Here is a 26,740-nt window from a genome sequence, read left to right as displayed (position 1 = left end):
TAATTAATTTATTTTTTATATTTATATCATGTCTTTTTTCCTGCAAAGAGCCCATGGGAGCTTACATAATCCCCCTTACTCTGTTTTATATTCACAACATTGCACAGTAGATTAGGCTGAGAATCAGTGATGAGCCCAAGTCACCCAGAGAGCTAAATGGGTCCATGCAGAATAGAATCCAGATTCCTCAAGTCCAATCCAACATTCTAACCACTATGCCACAAAGCTTTTCTGTTTGCTTTACTGGGTGTTCGTATTTATTACAAAATAAAAAGTCCATTTTCTAAGTGTTCCTTCATGGCATTCTTTGCAATGTAGACAGTAGTATATTCCTAATTGCATCAGTTATTCAAAAATAGTTGCCTGTACAGCATTTTCTTTATTTTTCTGTCCTTTGCTTGTTAAAACATAGAAATACTGTCTTTCATTATCACATTCAACAGTGGTAAGCAAATGAATTAAAACAGTATTAGTCATCTTCACACAGAAATGGCTGCCTCTTTTAAAATCTTGAAAAGCACTGTGTCTCTCCTCCAACTTATCTATGTATCAACTAAAACCAGGGGAAATGTGCCTTTTTTTCTTTAAAAAAAAAAACTACTGGTTTATTCTGGTAAATATTTAATCAACGTATCTCATGATTAATCAGATAAGGTTCCTTTAAGCAAACAGCAGACCTAATAATGAAGCATCACTTTTCAAGTGACTTCACCATTCATTCCCAAGGTCATAAATGGTTATCCAGTATGGACTAGTAACGAGAACACTTTCTCGCTTCCGTGTAAGACATCAGCCTTTGCTTTTATTTTTTGTTCTCTTTTTTAAAACTTGAGATATAATTTCTAAGTACCTAAGTGCATTCAGTAACAGTATATTAATTGAAACCCTTCCAGAAAAAAAATCAGCCCAGTAAATTACTGGCATCCTCTCAAGCAACATCCTGTGCTTTGTGGCTTATATTTACCTTATTCAGAAAATGAGACACAAAGCTCAAGTCAGTGCTAGGAATAGAGCAGAGAGATGCAAAGAGGGTAGGTGAGGACATTTAAACTTTTTTGTTGTCATCACTATGCTCCTGCAGGCAGATGTCCAATCTGGTTCCATTAAACCAGTGAAAAGTGCTTTTCAAAAAAAATTAAAAAATCAATAGCCTACAGGAAGAAAGCTTTTTGTGGAAGGCAGTGATGGCACTTCATATTATCCATATTGGGTCTGTCAAGTTTCCAAGTTTGTATATACAATAAAAGCATCAACACCAAACAACTTAAGACACAATCAAATTTAAGCACCATTTAGTCCCAACATTATTAGAATGGAAAAGAGCTAAGCAATGGATTAACACTGCCACTGAAATAAACTCATGTATGTCATGGGATAATATGAGAATAATATAACCAAGCAAAAACATTTTAAGTGTACAAGATGCTGTTTGAATATGATCTCAGGGCTGGTCAATGTTATTATCTTCTGTTACAAATGTTGGTTCTGAGGCGGAAAGAAAATGGCATGATTATTATGGCAATTTCACTTCAGTGAAATCACAGTTGGAGGCTGACACAGATGCATACAATTACTTATGTTTTATTTGTCTTTCTACCAGTCAATGGAACTTGGGTACTGCTTTTAATTCTGCCTTTTGGTCCAAAAGAAATTAAAGGAAGCTAACAGAATTTGAAATACATAGACACACTCACTCATACACACACACATATACACTTTAAAAATCAAAACTTAAGTGGGGCAACAGCAGCCACTAATTATCAAACTCCACAGGGCCTTCCTGGAGAACAGCAAGGACTATAAAACAAAGCAGTCTCCCTAGGAGGAAATTTCATAGCTCACATGCTATGCCAAAAAAAAGGTCTCTGTCGCATACTCACCTGCTTAACTTTTTGGGAAAGACCTGAGTCAGACAACAGGAAGGATTAATTAACCCTTGAGCCATCACAGTGTTTATGAACATGCAAGCACCAAGCAGAACTGTTTGGTAGTTAGGTGACCAAATAACTCCTGCTATCTACTCCTGGCTGGGACTTACATAATCATAAGCATCCCTAGAAAAGTTTCCTGCAAGGAAACCAGCTCACAGTGGGCTTTTGTGTCATGCAAACTCTTGTGGGCTCTTGTATCATGCAAAGAGACACAGTTGCTCTCAATTATACCAGTTCCAACTGAGAAATGCACAGCAGCCACAGCCAAAAATATTGTGAAAGTGACCTCTAGGGGGTTTTAAGCTTCTACTTACATTCTAATAAGTTATTATTCCAGAAACCAATATTCAAGACTACCCTGACAAGTGTGTGTGTGTCACTAAATTCTTAAACCCCATACTTTAAAAGCCACTTGAAAGAAAACTTCTGAAGGACTTGGGTGTGCAATACATTCCTTAAAATCACATCCAAATATACCAATGTACTCATAATTAAACTTCTACTGACAGATTATAATACTGAAAGATTTGCAATGGGGAAAAAGAAAAACAGAAATCTAAAAGGACAAATGCTGGACAAACTAACTTTAAAATGCTATTTTGAGGCCAGCGCTTTCACAAATTTCTGTTCAGAGTGCTAGATGCTTCCCTGAGGCAATTTTTAAGTACTAGAAATACTGGAAACATTACCAAGGAATTAAGCATCACTAGAAACATTACTCACATTGCTTATCAATTCAGTACATCTTCTAGCAAATTCCATGTTTCTGTCCTCAACAATGGGCTTAAGGAAGACCTAAACAAAAAAGAAGGGAGCATTCCAAATATAAGCATAGATCACATAATGAACCCTTTAGACCTTTACAGAAAGTGGTCAAGCCACACACCTTTGTATCATAGTCTTCCTCCTCCTCCTCCTCCGCTTCTTCATTTCCACTCTCCTTAGATTCCTGAACAGTCATTTTCATTTTTTGTTCTGCTAGAAAAATGGCAAAGTTCAGCCAGACCAAATGGCTTGTGCTCTGCACAACTTGTTCTATGCCTGTGCCACCCTTGTCTCCTGGCAGGCTTAACCTCCCTATACTTTCTTCCTTATTTAGGCAGCACTTGAAAGCTCTTATCTGAAAAATGCAGCTCAAGAGCTGAAAGGTGTCACTGATGCCCTTGCTAGTGGTGATTCTTTAAAAAGATTGAGTTTTTCAACCAAGCAAATATATTTAAGGAAAATATTGGCCTATATGAACTTTGAAAATTAAACAATAGTGTAATGTTAACAGGATAACAAAAATCAGACCATTCACAAACCCAGTGAACAATTTGACAAGCTCTGATGTTTAAATTATCAGAGATCCTTGAATACCTATGACAAAACCTCATTTATTGTTTACATATAAAGCAAGCATGACTTTTCTCCAGTGTTCATTTTGACAAATTTTCCTGAACATAGTCCTGTCATTCTGAATGGAAACACCCTGGACAGCTTGACAAGAAAACAAGTTGAATGAAACTGTAAATGCATCCAACAAAAAACCTTCTAAAGTATACTGTAATAATTCAGAACAGGCAGGTTCTTCAGAATTTTGTGCAATACTGGCATTCGGACTGCAGCCAAGATGCAACATTAAAGTACCCTCCATCGGTGTGATGGACTGGGCACCAGACTGCAGAGCTGGAAATGCTCCAGTAATTTGTCCTACCTGCCCTGTACTCCCTTTTCCTCACATGAACCTGCTGTAGAGTCTTTTTTTCTTCTTTGGGCTGTTTTCTGGATGCATTAAAGAAATCTTTCCCGGAGAACACCCAATATTTGGTAGCATTGCCCAATTCATGCCACACCTATACAGGGACCTTCCAAAGCAAGGTCAAACAAGAGTATATAAAAGGCTCGCCCTGCCCTAAAAGTTTTTCTTGTGGCCCCTACATGCTTTATTTGTGATGAAAACAAGTTTCTTCTGCTTTCACCATCCTGGCATTTTCTGCCCCTTGTTCTCCTGCTCATATCGCTTTTTGTGGACTGCCCCTTCAGGCTACGTTACACTCGCCTCCTATGATTAAGGCAGAGACACTTGTCTCTTATGTGACACTTTGGGGGGAAAAAACATTTCTTGTGATCACATCTACTGCCATGAGCCTGCCCTCAGGAGACAGCCAAGAACCAGGCACAGTAGAGCATGCATAACAGGGCAAGAAAAACCAGGAGAACCAGCTGTAAGGTATATAAAGTATACACACATACGTGCACACACACGCAGATATATATAACATCTAAACAACATGATCTGAAAATATTTAAGGCTGAACTAGTTAAGCTTCAGCCAGAGAACGCTGCACACAGAACAGGGTTCAGGAGGAGGAACAAAGGACAGCAGCAGCATAGAATAAGCCCAGGGAATAAAGCAGCACAAAACGTAAATAGAACTGCATTTGGCACAGCAGGAAAGCGATGGATGAAGAAAAGTTAGACTGTTAACTTGATTAGAAATAAAAAATGAAGTGTTAATTTAAAGCTGAAAGTTATAAAGATCTTCAGCAGAAAGTTCCAATTTGATTATATCCTAAATCTAACACCTGGATGCAAGGGATACAATAGTCATTATACTGGCATGACCCATAATACTTGCATCAAACTCCTATAGGGATGTACACAGTAGCTGAAAGAGTATGCCAAACCCTTTGTCTACACTGAGCCATAGAGAGCTGTCTAATGAGACAAGTGTTGCAAGTCAGGAGTCAGAGACTTAAAACTGGCTCCAAATAAATCTTGGAACAAAGTAGAAGCCAGAACTGGATTCTCTCTCTCTCTCTCTCTCTCCCACACACACACACACACACACACACACACAGAGAGAGAGAGAGAGAGAGAGAGAGAGAGAGAGAGAGAGAGAGAGGACCCTGTTATTTAGGCAGAGTCTCAGACCAGACACAAAGATCTATATAGCTCTTCATATCCAAGAGGGCCCAAGAACAGGTCTGGAAGAGCAGGCCAGTCCAGAGTTCAAAAATTCGATTACAGTGGGTGAACACTCCAACCTACAATTCTATGGCAACTCAAACACACAAGGCAGCCCCACACAGAAATGAACACCCCTACATTCTAGCGGCAGCAGCTCCTGCTATCCCTTCTACGCCAGTGCTTTTGTAGGACATACCTGGCTGGCTGATATTAAGTCCAGGCAGGCCAGTCACATCCCAAGCATTTTCAACACAAATCACAGCATTATACACAGCTAGGAATTGAGCAGTCTCCCACCAAAGCTCCTAGCCCAACCTCCGGGGAACCATGGGCGTATTCAAAGAAACTAAGCAGCAATCATGGTAGAAATGTCAACCCGGTAAGCAGCTGTCTTCACTACCAGGTCAGCAGAGCTATAAAGGGAGACTCGGCCATGCACTTGGGGTCGACTACATTTTCACTGTGACTGACCTTTATTTTTGAGAATAAAATGCAGTTTTGTACTCTTACTCTTGTCATGCTTAATTGGGCAAAGAACGCCAGGTCCGAACCCCTTAAGTCCTTCACTTTCCTTTCACATTGCATTCCCCAACTTTTTTTCTCCTGGTGAAGCTCCAAAAAAAAGACGCAAACTCCTTGGGATAAAAATGGCTGTGAGAGACTGTTCTGAGGTCAAATGCTATCAAAGGAAGGTTGAACAACCTTCTCCAACCTGTCTTTCACATTAAATCTCTCTCTCTCTCTCTCTCTCTCTCTCTCTCTCTCTCTCTCTCTCTCTCACACACACACACACACACACACACACACACACACACTTACTTTATGGGAATCCAGTATGACGCACATGGATTGTTCCACTGGTCTGCCCCTAACTCAGAACAAGGGCAAGACTCTGGATGCTGTTCAAGAGGACTGACATAAAATGAATTGAAAATGTAATATCTAGAAATAATTAGGTAAGGGGGACTTAGGCTCTCTACCAAAAATGCTACCCAAGAAAGAAACACAGTTACCTTGACAACAGGGATACAATGATAAATAAGGTTCTCTCCTGCAACATCCTGAAAAACATAATTCTGCCTGCTCGTTATCAAACACCAATGTTACTGCTCTCACACCATACTGCAACAGACACTGCTGCTGCAGGCTCTCCTGATATTAGCATGCTTTAGGATTTAAATGACTATTTTATGCGGATAAAAAATACTGGGTAGCTTGAAAGAATTTGATTCGTCTTTTAAATCAGCTCTACGTGTTTTGCTTCATCAAACTTAAGATTTTACAACTAAGCTGGAAAGTATTTTGCAACTAAGCTGGAAAGTATCTATAAGACTTAAATGCAAGCAATATTGCATAGTGCAAAATATACACAGTATATCAAAAGGCACAATCCTATGCAAGTTTAGACAGGAAAAAAAGGCCTACAGTTCCCAGCATGCCTTGCCAAATTGCTGTAAGCCATCCTGAGATATTTATATATAGGACGGCATACAAAAGTTTTAAATAAATAAATACTTTTTAAAAGAATCATAACCCTTTCCTGTAAAAACAAGGAATTTACAGTTTTCACTTATAAAGTAGTACAGAGTGCTCAGAAAAGCAACTGAGTGTTCTCAAGTTGTTGTCTAGGCAAACTCACCTTACAGTTCTCATTTAGATTATTAGATGATCTCACCATGTACATTTAATGAAGTTGTGCCCTGCTTCATTCACGCCAATGTTTCACGTCCAGTTCTCCATTCCTTGCCGTTACAAGTGTCATTCTACATATAGTTATAAAAGACATTTACGCACTATTCTGCCATTTCAATGCACAGTATCTAGTTATGAAACAACACAGTCCATAGCATACATTGATACAGGTCTTAAATTCTTGGATATAAAATGCCAGATTCAATTCAGCAACCATTTAAATTATACCTAGATCAACTGACATACTGCTGGTTTAAGGCACCCATATAGACTTTTTACTTTTCCACATGTACAGAAATTGAACTTATTAGTGGATTCCCACATAGGTATATTCAACAAAATACAATAATAAATGTAGAGATTTAATCCCAAAACTTATATAGAAAGAAACCCTATCCATGCCCTAAGTCATTGCTGAATAATTACGTCAGATTGTTGTAAAAACCTAAGTTGAGATATAGTCATACTTAGACCAGGCACACTGAAATCAGTGCGACTTATTTACTGATTAGCTTACATTAAGGGTTAGGGTTATTGCAAGCCTATGCAAATGTAGTGATGCTGATTGGGACATGCTGGAGTTGAAACTTTTTTTCTGGCTACTTTTGTTTAAGATTTTACCTTTAAGCACTCAGTGCATTGCTAGTGCTAATACTAGAATAATCACCACCACAATATTTTATTACAATGCAGCAGTCAACTTTTGGCCCTCCAGATGTTTCTGCCCACAATTCCCATCTGCCCTCACCATTGGCTATGCTGGCCCATGGGAGCCATAGGCTGCAAGTTGCCTACAAGTTGTCCACTGCATGAGAGTAAATAATTGCAGCACTGGTTATTCCAGTATTAATAGTAATTTACTTAAGGACATCAAGAGCAGAATCAAAATGGTCCTTTGCTTTTTAACAGAATTACTATATAGCCACTGATTAGGTGAATAAAGAGAATACTGTGACATATAAATTAAATTTTAAAAATGAGTAGCATAGAATAATCAGGCTACAGATAGCACTGAATGTGTTTGTGTCCATGATAAATTTAGACAAAAAGGGAGAGTTCTCAAGAGGGCATCTGGCCTGAGCAAAAAGAATTTTTTATTGTTGAGAATGGCAGGAACAGAAGAAAAGCATCGCATGAATAAGACTAATAAAAAGAATACATAACATGACATAAAAATGCAATCCAAAATAAGCTTCAAATGACAGGATAAGGACAACAGACTATTTCTGAAACCAAAAGCTTATTGATTAATGTTTACATATTCAGGCTGACACCAGAAAGTTAATTTCCAGAAGGGCAAAGGACATAACTTGGCTTTAAAGCTTTTATCTAGCTGATGATCTCACAGACTGCCAAAACCTGCCTTTCAGTGAGAGAGACTTTCTAACGCCAGAGGCTGGTTTGAATCTGTACCAGTGAGCTTTGTGGGTTTTTCTAGAGCAAGAGAGGACCGTTTTAAGTCTCATCAAAACCCTGAAGATAATAATCAGTAAATCAAAATGGCATGAGGCTTTGTGAGGAGGCAGGAGGAGGAAATGTCAAATCTTATTTATACATGCCTTTCCCAAGGTGCAGCCTTATTTCATTTCCTAATACAATTCTAAATCCAACATGCAGTCATCCCACTTTCGTGTGTTAGTAATTTAAACCACTCCACACTTAATGTCACCAAGCTGAAACTCAGAATTCAAAATATGCACAGAATTCAGTTTCATGTTTGTATATATCAACCAAGGTGTTGTATCTTTTTAAAAGGAAACATTTGAAAAAAAAAAACAATCATAAAAATGGTCCCTAAACAAAACCAAGGAAATCATAAAAGAGCAAAAGAATGTGCTTTTCCTTTAGCATGTCAAGAAAATATCAGCCATCTTCCTTGCATTTTAATTTAATTACTTTTTTGTAATTTATTGTATGTTACAATTTCTACCTAATAAAGGGCATGATACAAAAACTGCCAGAAATAAATCTTACCTAAGGGTATTTCCATATGGATTATTCATAACTGACTGCAACCTAGCATAATTCAACCAGGTTGTAGCCCACTGAGGTAAATGAAAGGCAGAGATTTGCTCCAAGACAAAGGCTATGGTCCCCTTAAGTTTATGCATTCTGATCCATAATTGCTTCAGTGAAAAAAGAAGAACTTCTTTCTTTCCATCCAAGAGCAAAAGGCAATAGACATTGCAGAATAGGTTATCTAAGGCAGATAAAAAACAAAAAACCATGGAAAGGATCTGTTGGTGTGCTACAGTTAGTGCTATGGGGAGGGGGCTTGGTAGAAGAAACATTTGTACAACATCAGTGCCGCTTACTTGTATGACAAGCTTCCTTGAAATCTTGTTGTGCTGGTAAGTACTATTATGTTGCATTAGCAGAAACTAGCACTTGTATTACTTCATTAGCAGTGACAGTACTGTTGAATCTTCTCCCAAACCTTTCTCATGGCTACTATGTGCTACTGATAGTTCATTCTATTTTTTATTTCCAGAGATTTTACCTGTCCAAAGTGTTGTGGGAAATAGTAATGGATAAAAAAGCTACAGCTATTGGGAAGTACAGAAAGGGAACGAATGGATGAACGAATGAAAAGGCTGCTCCAAGATTATTTCCTTAGAAACAGGGCTCAGAACTCAACCTGAGACCATTTCTTTTGATTTGGAAGCCAATGATACCCCTATTCCCATAAATGTGGTTCTGTATGCACTTTGCACAGTATGGAAAAACCTCTCTGTGCACAAATTATTTGCCTCAATCTGTGATAAAAAATAGAAGAAGCAATACTCTACTGCTTACTTTCCTCTTCCCTTCCAGTTCATTTTTCCCCTTGTATATCATGTCTATTTAAAAAAGTATTAATTAACAACAACTTACAGAGAAATGGTTTTGTGAGCTTCTTGCAGCAGATACAACAGCATCTTATTGATTAGCAAATTTATTGCAGTGCCACAGTCACAGACAAGAACCTACTTCACCAAATGCATGAAATGTTATTCTCTTTTGGCATGAGTGCGCCTGCACACACAGAGAGAGAGAGCACCCACCAAAGGGCCATGCAGTAAACTGCAATGTACATTTGTATTACAGAAAATAAAGAAAAGCATTCAGTGTAGCATGTGGAGATGCCCAAAGGGAATATCTTTATATTCTTGAGCTCAGAGCAAGCTACCGCTTATAAACTTCTCTTATCTAACCTTGCACAGACAAATGCCTGGTCAAGAAAAACCATGACAGATCCATACCATAGCAAACCTTGACAAATCCCTGGATGATTTAAAGAGTGCAATGCAACATAACAGGCTTACACTTTTTCTTCCCCATAACTAAGTCAGTCCTACAAATCTGAGGATATGGCAAGCCCCTCCTTTTTCAGGAGAAAGCTTTTTATATATCAGAAAAAGACAACACATTGTTACAGAACACCCCTGAACCTTTTAGCCAAGACACTGTCCTACTGGCTGGGCAATGCTCGGAGTTGCAGTATTTTATCTGGAACCACATAGGATTGTGCCCTATTATAAAAAAATCATTAACAGCTGTCTTCCTTTGGGTTATACTAGATAAACATTCTGATTTATTACCCTTTCCTATTGATATGTTAAATGCACTCAAATGTTGAAATAATAAAACACCCCTTTCACTAGTCCACTGATGCACACATCAAAGGTTTATCTAAGCATTAGACACCCTAGGCTGATGAAACGAACCATTTTATTAACACTGAACCGCCACATTCTTACTAGGAGATTCCTCTACAGAAACATTTTCTCACCAATGACTATGCTGGCTATGGCTGATGGGAATCACAAAGTCCAACATCATCTTAGGTGCAACGAGTTCCCCAGCCCTGTTTTAAACAATGAAGAGCCAACCTGGCCTACTAAAAAGTGCATTCCTTCCTTTACCTTTAAAAGGGACATGTTTTCCCATGCCTTGCTCACCATGCTTATTAGTCCTTCTAATCCTTCTCAAAGATTTCACTATATAGAGAAATCAAACTCCTATCATCATCATAAATTGCTCTTCCCCCAGAGTTGTAGCTCTATGTGTTTGTAGCAGCAATAAAAATAACAACTGTATCTTGCAGTACCTACTATGCCACAAGCATTGACAAGAATCCACTTGATTAGATGTATACATGTACATGTAAATATCTGTATAAAAAGGCAAGAAAAAGACCAAGCACCACTGTTTTAGATGAAACTAAAAGCCAAATAAGGTTCATACCTGAAGGAGTGTCTCTCCCAGTATGGACCCTGAAACTGTGCTTAACATCTCAGAGTGCTTCCTCCGAGAGAAGCTTTGAAAGCTGAAACCAAGGGGAGAGCTGTTTCAGTGGTTACACCTTGATTATGGAATAATCTTCCCACTGATACTTGCCTGGGACAAGATCATATTTTCAGCACCACAGTAAGACTGCCAGTTCCCAGGCATTTAATGACAGTTCATGGAACATTTGTCAGCTGCATTTATCAGATCTATCATATTACTGAAATTGTTATATGTTAAATGCTATATTTTAAAATTTACATCTTAAAAATGCATACTATGTCTTGTTATCTTGTTTTTTTGGTTTGTTATTTTTGCCAACTTCCCAAAGAACTTTAGTTATTGGGCAGTAACAAAATCACAACAGAATGAATCCATGAAGCTGCCTGATATTGTCAGCCCACTGATATTTCCGGTTCTTGCGGAGGCTGAAATGAGTTTTAGATAAAGATTTTCCCATTTTCTGCTACTTCATTTGTTTGACTATAAATGTCAGGGCTGAACCCTGGATACAAGAATATGCTCTATGCACATAATATTTTGTTACCTTAATATATTTTAAGGAACTTCTTTTTAATATTATATTTGCAAATATAACACACAAGAAATAACAAAAGACAATGAGTTCACAATGACTTTAAGAGAAATTCAGCACTCATATCTTAAATATAGGCATTCGTATAAGTCAGACTTCTCCAAACTGGTGCCCTCCAGATGCTGACAAAGGAATGTTGGGAGTTGTAGTTCAACATACCTAAACCATATCAGGTGGGCAGACTGACATCAGCAGTTCAAACTGAGTTGGAAAATAAAGGATTTACATTTAAATATAGAAAGCAGCAAGATCCTCAAACTACTGAAAGATAGAAGATTAGTGTTTACCCTTCCAACCTGGCAATAAAAGTTTCTTTGCAATAACAAGGACTCTCAGAATCCACATTCACTGGCCACCTGTAAGTCCTCACATCACAGCAATATAATATAAGAATGCCTGGACATCCAAAATTACGAAAGATTTTTCTAAAACAATTATGAGCAATAATGTATGATGAAAAAGAAGTCACAGAGCATACCCACATATGCACCTCAATGAGGCATGATATGCATTATATCGCCAACATCTAGCAAAGCTAGCCATATTTTGAGGAGCATGCTATGTTTCAAAATAACAGCAAAGATGAAAATACCTCTGTAACTATAGTTATATAGGCACAAATCTTATGCATGTCTCTGCTGACTGACTGAGGCATGGAAAGTGTTGCAGATTTTATTTTGAGGGAGGCGGGGATCTAAACATGCATCCTAAGAATTTTTATCTTTTATGGCACAGTAATTTTGCACTACATTGTCCACCTCCACAAGCCCCTCTGGATCACAGGAGGTATAATCTCTGGGAGGGATAACTATGAGAACTCCTTTTCATCACATAAAATTTAAAACTACTGTGATCCACAACATAGCCTAAAGCATTACAGAAATGTATGATATCATGAAATGGGTCAGCAAGGTGAAGGTATATGTAATGTCTGCATCAGTATCATTTCGTGTTTCATCCTAGACCTTCCACTTACTTCCTGACCCTGTCTGATTTGTAACAGATTAATGTGTTTTTGCATCAAATTACCAATTACTTCACGCTTTTCACAAGGTCAGATCCAGGGCATTTGCTTAAGTATTAAACTACTGTTTCTTAAAAACAAGTTAATTCCATGGGTTCTCAAGCTCCTTGGCAACATATTGTTTGTCATATGAGCACTGCATGATTGTTGCGTCAGACCTGCATAAAGATACACATAACCTGAATTACCATTTCTGAAAAAAAATCTCCCAAGTCATAAAATGTTATGATGTTTCATATCATACTTGTTATGATGTTTAAAAAAAACCCTCTCCCATCACTGAATGGCACTTTTTACACCACTGACACTTATCTGTATTTTATTTATCAGTAGAAAGGTGCAGAGCTAGTAGCTATAGAATTATTAATCAAGACATTATGGCCATTCCAATTCACAAGGACGCTTCCTCTAAATTTTACAAGTCTTCATCAGGCCAAATACCATCACTGTGCAGAAATGATAAAAAAAAAATCTGTGTTGGATTCAGGAGGCATTCATTAAGATTAGAGAATATGCTGATTAGAGCATACAGGTACAAGTCCCAGTGGCAGAAGAATCATCAGGATCTAGTTCTTTTTAAAAATGTCTATCTGGCATCCTGTGAAAGTAACAAGCTCTAGAGCAGTGGTGACGAACCTGTGGCACACGTGCCACAGCAGGCACACAGAGCCCTCTCCATCGGCACGCAAGCGAAGTCGCTCCAGCATCACCCCAGCAGCCGAGCATCAGATAACAGTGCACATAGGGGTCACGCACACATGCTCGGAAAGGAGTAGCGGCACCAGGCAATGACATCACAAGCTGCGACTCATTAGCCACAACTCATCCGAGCTTTCGCATGGCTGGTCAGTGTACTGCCAAGGATATATGTATATTTGCTTGGACTGGCTGTGAGTTGTTTTTTCTAAACCAAAACCTGAGTTTTCAGGTTTTATTGCAGTGTTGGCACGTTGCGATAAGTGGGTTTTGGGTTGCAGTTTGGGCACTCGGTCTCTAAAAGGTTCACCATCACTGGGATAGGGTTAGAAAAACAAGGTGCCCTGGCATGATTTTGATGGTTGGAATGTGTTTAAATGCAGAAAAACCTACTCAAGGAGGGCTTTTTCAAAATCGCCCTCTTTTCAATGGAACTTTAACCCTCTATTAGGGTTAGGGGTGTGCACCAGGGTAGGGTTAGGGTTAGAAAAGCGAGGTGTCCCGGCACGGTTTTGATGGTTGGAATGTGTTGAGAATGGGCAGAAATGATGAGCTGCGCAGAAAAAACTACTCACGGAGGGCTTTTTCACAATCGCCCTCTTTTCCAAGGAACTTTACCCCTATATTAGGGTTAGGGGTGTGCACCAGGGTAGGGTTAGGGTTAGAAAAATGAGGTGCCCTGGCATGATTTTGATGGTTGGAATGTGTTAAGAATGGGCAGAAATGATGAGCTGTGCAGAAAAAGCTACTCAAGAAAGGCTTTTTCAGAATTGCATTACTTTCAAAGGTATTGTATCCCTGTATTTGAGTTAGGGGTGTGCACAAGAGTAGGGCTAAGCCAGTGGTGGCGAAGCAGGCACACAGAGCCCTCTCTGTCTGCATGTGACCCAACTCACCCCAGCATCACCCCAGCAGTCGAGCATTGGATAACAGCACACATAGGGGCCATGTGCATTCTCTGAAAGGAGTAGCAGCGCCAGACAATGAAGTCACAAGCCACAATTCGTTAGCCGCGACTCACCCAAACTTTCACATGGCTGGTCAGTGAGATGCCAAGCATGTATGTATATTTGCTTGGACTGACTGTGAGTTGTTTTTTCCAAACTAAAACCTCAGTTTTCAGGTTTTATTGCAGTGTTGGAACTTTACATTAAATAAGCAGATTTTGGGTTGCAGTCTGGGCACTCGGTCTCTAAAAGGTTCAACATCACTGCTCTAGAGGAACAGGAGAAAGCGTACAGAAACAGTTTGTAGAAACAAATTGTAGCAGAAATGTTTCAAATGCATACATCATGACTGGACTTTTCTTACATGTACATAAAAATCTATGAGCAGAACTAGTCTGCAAATTATAAATATGCAAATATGGATTACAACAGAATTAAACTGTGAACAAGTTAATGAAATCAGAAGCAAATGAAACCACATGATTAACATTCACTAAACTTACCAATATTGAACCAGACTAAAAAAAATTGAGAACCCAAATGTTGAGAACCTAAGAGACTAAATTCAAAGGATCATCAATTTTGTGTATCAAGATAAATCCCTTTTATAGATAAATTAGTGTCTTGAGCATGACAACTTATGCAGAGGCACCTTACTGCATTTCAAAGCGTGTTCCAGACATTTATTTATTTTCAAATGTCTACGGCACTCAATAGATCAACATGTCCATAGGGAACCAAATGTGTATTCCAAATAGTAACTAGCTGAATGCAGACCTGGTACACATGTAATGTGTTTGACTCAGGAAATACCTCAATATAATAGGAGAGAATGAACAACCACACTGCCAAAGGCCCAATATTCAGTCAATTCAACCAAATATAATACTGGGTAGGCAATCAATTAAGCCTCATCTCTCCATCTCTGTTCACCCCACAGTACAGAGAACTGCACGATTATTTTTGTCCTGTTGTTACTGTCTCTTGTTCCACATTGCTAATACATTCCATCTTACAGTGTTATGTAATAACCCCATGTAACAGTTAAAACTGCTTTAAAGTAATTAAACTGACAAGCTTGAAATCAGAAAAACTACAGAGGGAGGCACTCCAAGATACCTATTAGAAGAGAGTCCTTAACTAATTCTCACGAAGGGAAGAACCTGTAAGCCTGTTACTGAAGCTCAGTCTGAAATGGTTTTATACAAAACACTGAAAACACATTACTCCGGGGATTTTTACATGCAACAAAATAATTACATTTCAACTTACCATAATACTTAGAATATTCCACAGAGCTATACATACTCTGGCACACTGAAGAAGGCTGTATCACTTTACTCTACAAACAACTTTATTTTTTTAAGTAGAAGTATCTCATATACTGTGCTGACATTTACATTTCAAGGGGGGTATTTGAAGGAAGAAGCAATGCATTAAATCATATGCCTGTGATACAGAGTAGTAAGCCTTAAACATTTACAAGATAATTCAACTCAGTTGGAGAATACAACAGTTTAAAAAGTTATTTACAAGAATAAATTTGTGCAGTAATTTTCAGGTATACTACCATTTTTATAGAACATCCTATCAGCCTCTCTTAAAATAGCTTCACTGCAGAACTTCTTTTCATCTTACATCTAAAAGATTCAGCTATACTCTGAAGAATCACAAGCACATTTGGAAAGGCTTAAGTTAAGGCCTATAATGTCTAAATTATCTCAGTCTGCATAATAAGCTTATATGGCAGTACAATATTATCATCCAGATAGTACAGTTAAGGAGCCGAAAACACAGGCCTATCCAGAAACACACATAACTAAAGTTAGATTTGAAACAGAGATTCAATCATTGAAGTTAGTCCTTTTTATTTTATGCAAGGATTTAATCTTTAAATTGCTACTTCATTATCAGTTTTAATGTTTTCAATGCTGAACACTGTTATTTTGATATTGTTATTGATTTATTTTTATTGTTACTATTTTGCTATTATTTGTTTTTATTATTATAAATCGTTCTGAGGACATTTGCCATTGGTGGTATACATATCTGATGAATACATAATATAAATATTAAACCATTATGTTGCAAATGTGAAAACTAATAATTGGTGCATTTTCACTATCTTTACAATAAAGTGCATGACAAATACTGCCCTGAAAAGCATTACTTTACATAAAAACAGAGTTACCTTCTTTTAGAAAGAGTTTTTAAAATTATACAATAATTTGTGGCACTATGTTCTATAAGAACACTGTAAGCTAATATCTTACAAGGAAAACTTCAATGGACTTCAAGCATTTAGGTGTCCCTTTTCTGACTCTATTTCCCTTCCTTTTCTGGGATATTGTTTTAACTGCTCAGCCACAGTATGCCTATTTATATATCTTCATGTTACTCCTGTGAACAGCAGTGAGCATATTAGCACAGTCCAACTAATTAAAAGATAATTTAAATAAAAATGCCGGAAGGTATTCACTTCAGACATGGGTGTTAAACCTCTTTTACTGTGAGGGCCAAATTTAATTTCAGCTTTGAAAGGATACATTCCAGTGGTGGGTGGGCCTGAATGTAAAAGGCGAAAAATACCCCCCCCCCCAAAAACCCAAAACAAAACAAAACAAAACACACTCTCAGATTTGTTAAAGCTTTCACTACCAGCAATTAGGTTTGATAGAGGCTTTTCAACCTTTTTAGAATGGCGAAACAGCACAAAAACTGCAAACCCAGCAGCAAATGGTTGGTGGTCAAAAGGAAGGAGGTGGTGTAGTAGTTACCTGAAGAACTCCAGAGGGCCAGATTAGAACTTTGCTCCATGGCCTGCAGTTCCCCATCTCAATAAGCCATACAGATACATTATGTAGCATCCACCAAACAAGTGCAACGTTTTCTCAACATTATATCAACTTTTCAACAGGCCAGTTTCTCAGGATTACCACACAGCCCAGGATTAAATCACAGCCCTCAGGGGTCATATTCCACTTAAGAGTCAGCAGCAATGTCCTCTTATTTCTTTGTACTGTTTTAAACAGTACAAACACTGGGCTGATTTATTTCCATTTTATAACCACTAGAACAAGCCTACAATCACCTAGGTAATAAACCTATGCCTGTATTCAGATGCTAGGTTTCCATCTGTCAATTTTGTTTGTTTACTTAATTTTTATTTTCGGAAAGGAAGAGCATTCCATCCTGTAAGCCCACATTTGCAGTAATAAACTGGCGCCTGGGTGCAACCTAACCTTGTACAATACTTCCAGTAAGCAAATGCAGGACACAAGGAATTAATTACGTTCATTCTCTCTCTGGTTAATACTTAACCTTTGGTTCCCTGGCTGTCCATTCTTGTAGTAATGGTGTAGTTCAGCCTATATTTAAGTGGATATGATGGGTAAGCATTCAGGCATCCTGTTTTTCATTGGATCAGATCATCATGACTGCTTACTCCTCAGTTTTGAATAACTCCTGTGCAATCTGCTGATGTGGACATTAGCCTAGGCTCTTTCGACAGCATCCACTACTGACTGCATGGAAAGCACAGCAACCGTCCTGACTGTTTAATCACACACCAAGCCAACTCAGCAGATGTTAAGGCTCAACTCAAGTGAAGTCTATGAATAACAACAAAGCAAACACAAATAAATGTGTACAAAATAAAATTCAGTATAAGATAAACAGACCACAAATGCAAACGTCCTTTAATAGACATACAAATTGCTGACATCCATTTTCATCCATGGGTAGGAACAGGATCCAGAAGCACCAGAAATGTGGAAAGAGAAAACTTTATATGCTAAAGGAAGCCTAACACAAAGGTAAACTCTATGAGGGAAGTAACACAGGCTTGGCAAATGGAATGCAACTCCATAATAATTACTTACTGAATAAAAATCAAGAGAGTCACATGGATTATTGGTTAGAGTCTTATACTGGGGATTCAGAAAACCCAGTATGTAGCCTGCACTCAGCCATGAAGCTCACTGAGTGACCATGCGCCAGTCACCAACTCTCAGTCTAATCTACCTCTTTGAAGGCAAAATGAAGAGCAGGATCATGCAAGCCATCTTAGTTTTCTTACAAGGAGAACAATGATGGTAAATCAGTGCAATAATTTATTATTATTTAATGTTATTTATTAACATGTGATAGTAAAAATACTAAAGATTAAAGAAAGCTACAAGGAACCTTCCAAGATAATAGTCTCTTTCATTGTTCTTTGTTCACTTCACCATACACTAGGCATCTACCACACTGTGGCTGACTACAATAAAGACAGAACATGCCCCAAACAGCTCCAAAGATCAGCGTGTTGACAATATCCCTGCTACTGATAGGAGGAGGAAGGCAGAGATCTGACCTCCCTAACCTTGTAACCTCCAAATGTGCTGGTCCATTGAGGCTGAGAGAGAAGCCATTAGCACATAGTTTGCCATAATAGAGGGGGAAATGTATAGTTTCCAAACTACTTACATTTATAAACCCTCAGAGATCTAATGTAAATTATACAGAAATCTACCAGTAGATCTTCTGTCCACTCCTGATCTATGACAAAGTGTCTCAATAAGATATCAACTACTAATGCATATTTTTCAAATCAATTTAACACCAAACCAAAGTTTGTATACTTTTTATTTCCAGAAAACACCTGTGTGACATTAACATTGACAACAGATACACAATCATACTTTGTTATAAAAGATTCAGAATCTATTCAGAGAGAAACTCACTTATCTTGCTGGTTAACCTGTAGTGCAATTGCCATCTTACTGCATCTTGCAGATGCCTTAAATTTCATCACTGCCATGTTTTAAAGAGATTCTTCTGGTCATTTAGTCCTGTTACAAAAACAAATCAAGGCTAACACTGGGTGAATAAATAAAACTAAACTGAACTAAACTAAACCAGGTACAGTCAAATTCCAGCAAATGTTAAAAAAAGCTGCTAGGGATCAAATATTACTCATCAATAGTTCAACACTGTAACATAAAAGAAATGTTTTCCTAGTCACCAGGAGCACGATGAATCATAAAAATGCAATAAATAACTCTGAAGCTAAGGCAGTCACAGCAAATCAGAAGTAGATGAAAAATTTTACCTTTTCCATTTATATCTCTCCCATGATAGTTTAAATTCCTCACCTATAAACTTGGCTGATCTCATGGAAGAAGGGAGAGGGACAACTATAATTAACTTGACAAGTTGGGGGCAAGTCCATTCCAAAAGTGAAGGGTTATCAAATTTGGGGGAAACAACCTTCAAAAGCACCAAGTAGTGCAAGGAAATGTTTGGTAAACAATACACCAAAAGGTGACTACTCCCTTCCTGTACAGCAAGCTTGGCAATTGGTCAGATATGATAATCCCTGCAATCCCTGTTCACACTCTAGGAACCAGTCTTGATGAAGCAGAGCACCCACAACACAAACCTGCATGATTTAACTGACTGCCAGAAAAATTCAGAAAAGTTCAATTCATATAATCCCTCTACTCAAGCCAGCCAACAAGCAACAATTATCAACTGTTCATAATCTATTGAGACAAGACAAAGGTGCGTTGGGTCAGTCAAAAGGCAGATCAAGAAACGGATTCAAATGTACCAAGTGGGATTATATTCCCTGAAGTCTTGGACTCACAGCTGGACTTGGCCATGAAGCTGGATGACCCAGTCTTGGGGGTAGCCAGCAGTGCATTTGTGCGGCTGCGGCTCATATGCCAACTGCACCTATTCTTAAAGATGCCTGATCTGGCCATGGTCGTGAAAACAGACCAAATAGTCACATCCCATTTGGACTCCTGTAAGATGCCCAGCACTGGGCTGCCTTTTATAACTGTTCAAAAACTTCCACTGGTCCAAAATGCTGTGGGCAGACTCTTTACTGGTTCCAGAAAGCATGTGATTCCCCTTTTACAGCAGCAATGCAAGCTAATGGTTGCTTCTAGGCAGAATTCAAAGAACTATACAGAGCTTGGGACCAGGCTACTTGAAAGACCACTTTCTTCCAACTAAGTATCCCCAGTAGTTAAGATCTTCTGGAATGGGCCTTCTCTTGAGACCTTCAGAGGCACATTTAATGGCAACCTGAAAGAGGGTCTTTGCAGTGCCTGCCCCCAGACTGTGGAACTCTGTCCTAACAGCTAGGTTTGCTCTGTCTTTGATGTCCTTCTGCTGGCGAATAAAGACAGATTTATTCAAGAAGACTTTGTATTCAGATATGCTCTCCAACAAACTCTCCAAGATACAGATTTATTTAACTAGAAATCATGTGGCACTAGAATCACACACGGGTGGACTCCATTCAACTATAGCATGTGACTTTGTGTTACACCAGAGCTTATTTAGGCATGGCATAGCAAACAGGGTGAATATATATGCAACCAATGCATGCTAAATTTGTTGGCTTACTTAACATTTATGCCACAGTAAAATTATTTTGTACTTTCAGTGTTGAGTATCTTGCATATATCAAATGGTAACAAAGACAATTAAATTCTTTTCAATTCCAGGTTGCAACCCAACAAAATGTGAAATAGTTAAAGGTGGAAGGGGGAATACTTCTAAAAGCATTGTAAAGATAGATTTCCATTAGACCTATTGAGAAGATTAATTCTCTCTTTCTGAGGCTTCACAGATGGATTAGAGAGTCTCTAATTTGTATTTTTTAAGGTGTCAGTTCACCCCCATTAGGTCCAGAGTCAATCAACTCCCCTTCTTCTTCTTCAGGACAGTAAAGACTATGAAACAATGCCATGGCCTTTCCTTCCAAGGAATGGTCTTGCTAGTTCCAATTTAGAAAAGATACTGGATGATCTCCAGGTACTTGGAGAGGTTTTTAAGGGTGTGGAGTTCTAAAATACCTCTTTTAGAACTCTAGGGTATACCTTCTCTCTTGAATGTCGCCATACACCTGAAAAGTCCAACTAGCAATTCTGGAGGATGACTTGCCCCCTACAGAAATAGAACCAGATATTATCCCTTGGCTGGGGAGAGCAAAGTCTCCTGCTGGCCTCCTAAACCTGAGACCAGAAACTAAGGAAGGTGTTCACGTATTGCAAATTGCAAGCATTCTACAGTCAGATATTCCATCTAGTAAATTTAATAGCACAGTCATACTTTCTAATTACCTCATTATCATTCCATGCAATTCAAGAGGTTGGGAAGAACATGATTATTAGGTTTCTCTCCAGTTTGCCTCATCATTGCCATGTATACTTTCAACCCAGCAGAATCTGTTTGAATAAGAAATCAGAAATTCATCTATTTCACAAAGCTGGAATAAATTGTTATTCAATAGTTCAGGAAAACAGTGATACGTTATTTGAAGACAGTACCCAGAAGTCTAGCATATCTAACTAGGGGATACTAGAAACTGTAGGATTTTTTCTGTCTGAAATCCACAGGACTGCACCCTGAAACTATAATCTACAAAGGGTGCTATGGACCTTGATTTTAACATCTTTGTTTGCAAGTTCTCCCTGCAGGCTGTTTTATCAATTTTAGAGCACAGCTTATGCTTGAGCAAGTAAACAGGTTGCACAAATGTGCCAACAAGTTCTAATTATAGAATTTTTAAAAAGATACAGTTATGGCCTGGAACTAAATCAGGGCAGTTCACAGTGTATGATCATCATCAAATAGTAAATTCAGTTATAGTAATATGTTTATATGTAGCCTAAGAAGCTTTCTTGTGTAATTTCTCTACAACATTGTTCTTCATCTTTCAAATATGTAATATTTGGATGACTAACACAAAAGCAGAGCAACAGACACAGCATTTCTAAAATGTTGAAACTATGCAAAAAATACCAGGATCAGATATTTTCTTGCATTTACTTAACAAACAGGACCAAATTTGGATTATACCTATTTTGCATTAGAAATTATGCATGTGTACATGTGTGTGATATAACAGGCATATTGAGATTAAATGTAGTCGAGAAATAATGCAATGATCCAAAGAAATACTGTACAGGATTTGGAGTGGGGGATATTTTTTGCTCAGAACAGCAGATCATGGTGCTATATAAGATACCATTCTTTATATATATTCTCACTAATTTCCTAAGGTGGCACGTGGACTGACTTTTAGAACCACAAATCCAAAACTACACGAGTACATAGAACTCCATCATGGTTGGCCTGGAAAACTGAGGGGAAGCAACCATGATGGAGTTTCAAAGCCTCTTGCCCTGCTTTAATCTTCCTACCCTGCACTGTTTCTTCTTCAAGCTCCTTTTGACAGTTGAACCATGCAAGGAATTGACTGGACAAAGAGCACACATTGCACAGTTGTACAGCCACTTACACTTGCAAAAGACCAAAAAATATGTTCAATTGGGCTTGTTTGAAGCTCCAAAAGAGTAAAAATCCAGAAAAGCAGAGATAATGATTGAAACAGAGGATTGGTGCAAGGATAAAGAGGAATTCTGGTGTGAGTCCCCTGGAGGGTGCCACAACTGGCAAGAGGCCTGAGGAGGAAGGAGTGGGAGAACGAAGCACAGCAAGCCTGGCTGTAGCATATTCTCCAGGGTGGTTTACCCTTAAGTGCAAACCCATCCACTGTGGCTAACTAAAAGCAGAAATAAAGGCTTCCTTACTCTCAGAGGCATCGGAAGAGGAGATGGGGAGCACACAGGCCCAGGAGGAAGCTGGTCTCATTCATGCAATCTAAACCATGACTTAGCATTACATCTGAACATAGTCTGTGTTCTTTTGCTATGGCATTCAAGCATAGCTATACGTTCCTTTGTAGCATGGGTCCTCAAACTATGGCCCATGGGATGGATCCGGCCCGCCATGCCCTTTCATCCGGCCCACGCCGCGCAGGCGGGAGGCGGTGGCTTGCTCGCTCAGAGATGGTTTTGGACTCATTGAGAGATCTCCGAGCGAGTGAGTTGCAGCCTCATGTGCATCCGATGATGCCTCACTGGCCAGTGCTCCCAGGCACCCCCCCCCTCAACAGCCCACGCGTGTAGCTACCACCTTTCAACTGGTCCCCTATTGAAAAAGTTTGAGGTCCCCTGCTTTGTAATATATCATTTTTCAAGGTATTTTAAAAACAATTATATACTCTCTTCATTGGCCATTAAAAGACTTCATAAATATATGTTAACAGCCGTCAACATATATATAGTGTGATCAAAAATATGAATGTAGTCAAAGAGAAAAATGCAATGTCACAGTCAAAAATTTATGGACATATGGCCCTGACATCTTTGAAAACCATACAAATACATATAACGCCTGTGTCAACAGAGAATGCCCACTGGCACCAATACCATTCATCATGAATATTTGAAGTGGTACAGCAGCAGGGCTTGAAAATGCCCAGGAAAAGATAGACAAAGTAAATTCCCAGATGCCACATCCCAGCATCATCACAAGGACAGAACTGGGTTTCCCCTAGCCAGGGATGCAGTCTAATAATGCATCCCATTAGTCTGGTGGCTTCCTCTGATCCGCCAATGAATGCAAATGGGTATCTTCTGCAGTAACACTCTGTCAATAGCATTATATAGTACCAAACCAGCATGATTTGAAAGCAATCAAAGAAAGAGCATCCTTTCAACAATAATGTGGTTGCAGACAGGTACCTACAGCTAGAATCTAACTTCTCTGAATGGTCTTGAGAGCCTGTCACTGAAGCCACGAACACTATTAGCTAATTGTTTCACAGGGTTTGACTTCAGATTATTATATATTTGAAAGTTATCTTCATTTTCTAAACCCATTTCTTGCTTTAGATATTCATTAATTTTATATACCTTCCACAAAATGAGAAAAACCTAAGATTGAAACAGTTTTCACTGTGGAAGTATCTTAACATACTGAAAATTACCAATTACAAGGAAAAGAAGTAATGAGCATATTCGCAAAAAAAGATAAATGTAGTTTACTGCATTCACGGTGAACACCATAGGCAGGCACTTTAGAGCCCCAAAATCAGTGCATTCTCTCAACAGGACAGATGTGAATATTTTAGATCTGAAATATTGGAAAAAATAATTTATGAGCATCTTAAATCACACTACACAAATTGGAAAATGCACAGGCAATTTAAAATGTCCATCCAACCATGGAAAGGTGAACCAAAATGTCTAAAACTTGTCATTAAGAGAAGCAGTTAATTTATTTAATGCTCCTACAGCAATCCATACACGACACTCAGTTTTTGACTGTCATGACAACAGAATCTTTCAAGCCTTTAATTCTGCTGCTATGAGCTTGCTCTTGAAAGAATTCCTGTTTTGACTGAATTTAGGAATTATCATTTCATTATAAAATTCCATCTTTTAGTTGCAGAATGTAGAAGAGTTTGGCAGGGTATACTGTACAAACAGACACACCTTCATAACCAAGTTTCATCTTCATAGGTTATATTCCAGTCTACTAACCTTTCCCAGGCTGTTAAAGTTTCTCTGGTTAGCCCAAGGCATAAAGCTAGTGCAGATACTGTCAGTTTCTCAAAAGCAGGGTTCTTGGAAGTAGTTTGCAGTTTGGGTTCAAAATTGGCTCTGTGCATGCTCAGAGACTCTTTCTTTGCTACTGGATGTACACTGGAGAATAAAGAGTTTTTGCTGAAGAACAGTCTGTTGTTTTGAAAAGGGAAGGGGAAATGTAGCTCCCAAGAGAAAGCTACTCTGGTCTGTGCTTGTTTGATGCTCTTACTCATCCTTCCTATTCCTTTTTGTTCCAGTCTATCTCACTCAAGAATCTTTCGCAGAAAATGAAGGTAGATCCAATGCCAGTGATAAATATGAAGAGCTCATCCTTTATGAAAATGTCAATTTGATTATCTTGCCTTTTAGAAGGATCACAGACAGCAACTCCATTCACTTACCTTATTGACTGATGCCAGATAAAACTTCTCAAAGCATGTTCTAGAAAGGTCATTACGATACAGGAAATATTTAAATGACCATCATTTTTCTTTAAAATGACAGTGTACATTAAGAAGACGAGTCTTTTGTAGAACAAACCTTTCAGGGAATTAGGAAGAAAACGTTGTTATGGGATGGCATACAAAAGTCATAAATGAATAGCATAAATAAAGTTGTATGTAATATGGATAAAGAGCAACATTTTAAAATCTTTCTTCTCACTTTCAGAACTGCACCTGTAAGCAAATAAAAATTCTGGCATTCAAAATGCATGTAAACCATGTGGGGAAGGTTTTGTATTACATTCTTCTTTGGCATTATATTATGTTCCTGGTTCAAGTGGGGAACATATGGCCATCCAGGTGAGGCTGAACTGCATCAGCCTCAGTCAACATAGCCAATGGTGAGAGAAGACTGGAAGTGTAGTCCCACAATATCTGAGGGACACACATTCCCCATCCTCAGCATAAAAACTCTTTTCATTGCAATGATTTATCTGCTTTCTAATCTTGACCTGAATCAATCCACCCCAGTTCCCCAGCAAATATAAAGATAGCTAGGATAAGCATTATGTAAAATATAACCTTCCAATATTATCAAGATTCGTATTCAATACATTTTTCACTTTAATCCACAAAGATTATCCTTATAAAAAGGAGTGGAAAACTGACCACATTGTATTACAATAATATTCTTCCTTACATACAGAAATGATGTACAGTGAGAAATACAGCCTGCCTTACCTTGTAAGAAGATAGGTGAGTTTCCATCAGTGTTTATAGACAGAAGAAAGGCTGAAAAGGGAAGGACAAGCACACACTCCTAGAAGAAACTTCTTTAATGGAGAAGTTCTGATGGTTGATTGAAAGTGCTTAATAATGAAATATCTGTCAAAGGATATAAATATGTAGTTTGTATTTCCTAAATGCCCCTTTTTAATCATTGGTGGTGATCCAGAATGCATCCTGGTAGAACTCACAGTACTGAAGAACGGGTAGGGAGAAAGTCAATCAGGATATACAGGTGGATCTCTGGGTGATTCAGACTACATTAGCAGCGATTCCCAACTCACAATGATTTAAGAGCAGTAGAAACAAATCACCTTTTCCCTACTAAATTAGGCTGCTAAAATCTAGAAAGCAGTTCTAGTACTGGAAACAAATTTCTGGGTTATGTCTAACATCTTGAGCCACTATTTCACATTTGACTCCAATTGGTAGACCTGGGTTCTGATGAAAAACAAAGCAGATCCTGCAAACCTAAAATCAGTCCACCCCTGTTGTTGATATTTGTAATGACAAACAGAAGTAAAATATAGAGCCACTATTTAATGTGAGCTTTTTCATGATCATGAAACTGACTAAACCTAGTTCTTTCTTGTCACTGCAAGTCTGCAAATTGAAGCTATTTAGGACATTATTTTGTCATTTTGATTCTGTTGCATTGATAACAAAATTCTATTGCACTGTATATTTTAAGAGAAACTTAATAGAAATGTTTGTATTTGCAAGGCATTAATTTTAAAGCAGGTGAATGGTCCAATAGCAAGTCCACCTTTATCCACTTGGAGAGGGGAAACACACACTACCAAAGTTCTACATTAGCAAAGCATATCTCAGATCTCAAGCACACATATAAAAGCAGCAAATAACCCAGCTTCCACCTTCAGACAGACTCAAGTCCAGAAACAGTCATCCAACTCCATCCATACTTTTCCATTAGAGTACCATTTTTCTGATCTACAAGCACTGTTGCAT

The 26,740-nt window shown here is 38.4% G+C and overlaps 1 protein-coding gene and 1 long non-coding RNA gene across 9 annotated transcripts in view; both read right to left on the bottom strand.

The window, feature by feature from the left end:
- Window positions 1–26,740, bottom strand: part of NEBL (nebulette) — a 157,066-nt gene that overhangs the window by 65,111 nt on the left and 65,215 nt on the right. For 6 of the 8 annotated variants that reach the window (XM_044424575.1, XM_044424579.1, XM_044424577.1 and 3 more), the window contains exons 1-3: window positions 6,559–6,607; window positions 2,818–2,906; window positions 2,655–2,726 (exon numbers count right to left, since the gene is read on the bottom strand). The exons of the other annotated variants lie outside the window; for them this stretch is intronic. In XM_044424575.1, the coding sequence (XP_044280510.1) occupies window positions 2,655–2,726; window positions 2,818–2,906; window positions 6,559–6,592 (195 nt within the window). In that variant the 5' untranslated portion in view covers window positions 6,593–6,607. Of the gene's footprint in view, window positions 1–2,654; window positions 2,727–2,817; window positions 2,907–6,558; window positions 6,608–26,740 lie in introns of those variants that run through there. 8 annotated transcript variants of the gene reach the window in all.
- LOC123020641 lies at window positions 6,660–26,736 on the bottom strand. The gene is made up of 3 exons (XR_006414166.1): window positions 21,228–26,736; window positions 10,803–10,884; window positions 6,660–8,775 (listed from the first exon to the last, which is right to left on the bottom strand). It is a non-coding gene; the product is annotated as an uncharacterized LOC123020641 (long non-coding RNA).

The sequence above is a fragment of the Varanus komodoensis genome, unplaced genomic scaffold (genome assembly GCF_004798865.1).
Source record: "Varanus komodoensis strain SLA01 unplaced genomic scaffold, ASM479886v1 scaffold15, whole genome shotgun sequence".
NCBI classification, from domain to species: Eukaryota; Metazoa; Chordata; class Lepidosauria; order Squamata; family Varanidae; genus Varanus; species Varanus komodoensis.
The sequence above is the reverse complement of the archived record's forward strand: the minus strand, read 5'-3'. Positions and strand labels throughout refer to the sequence as shown.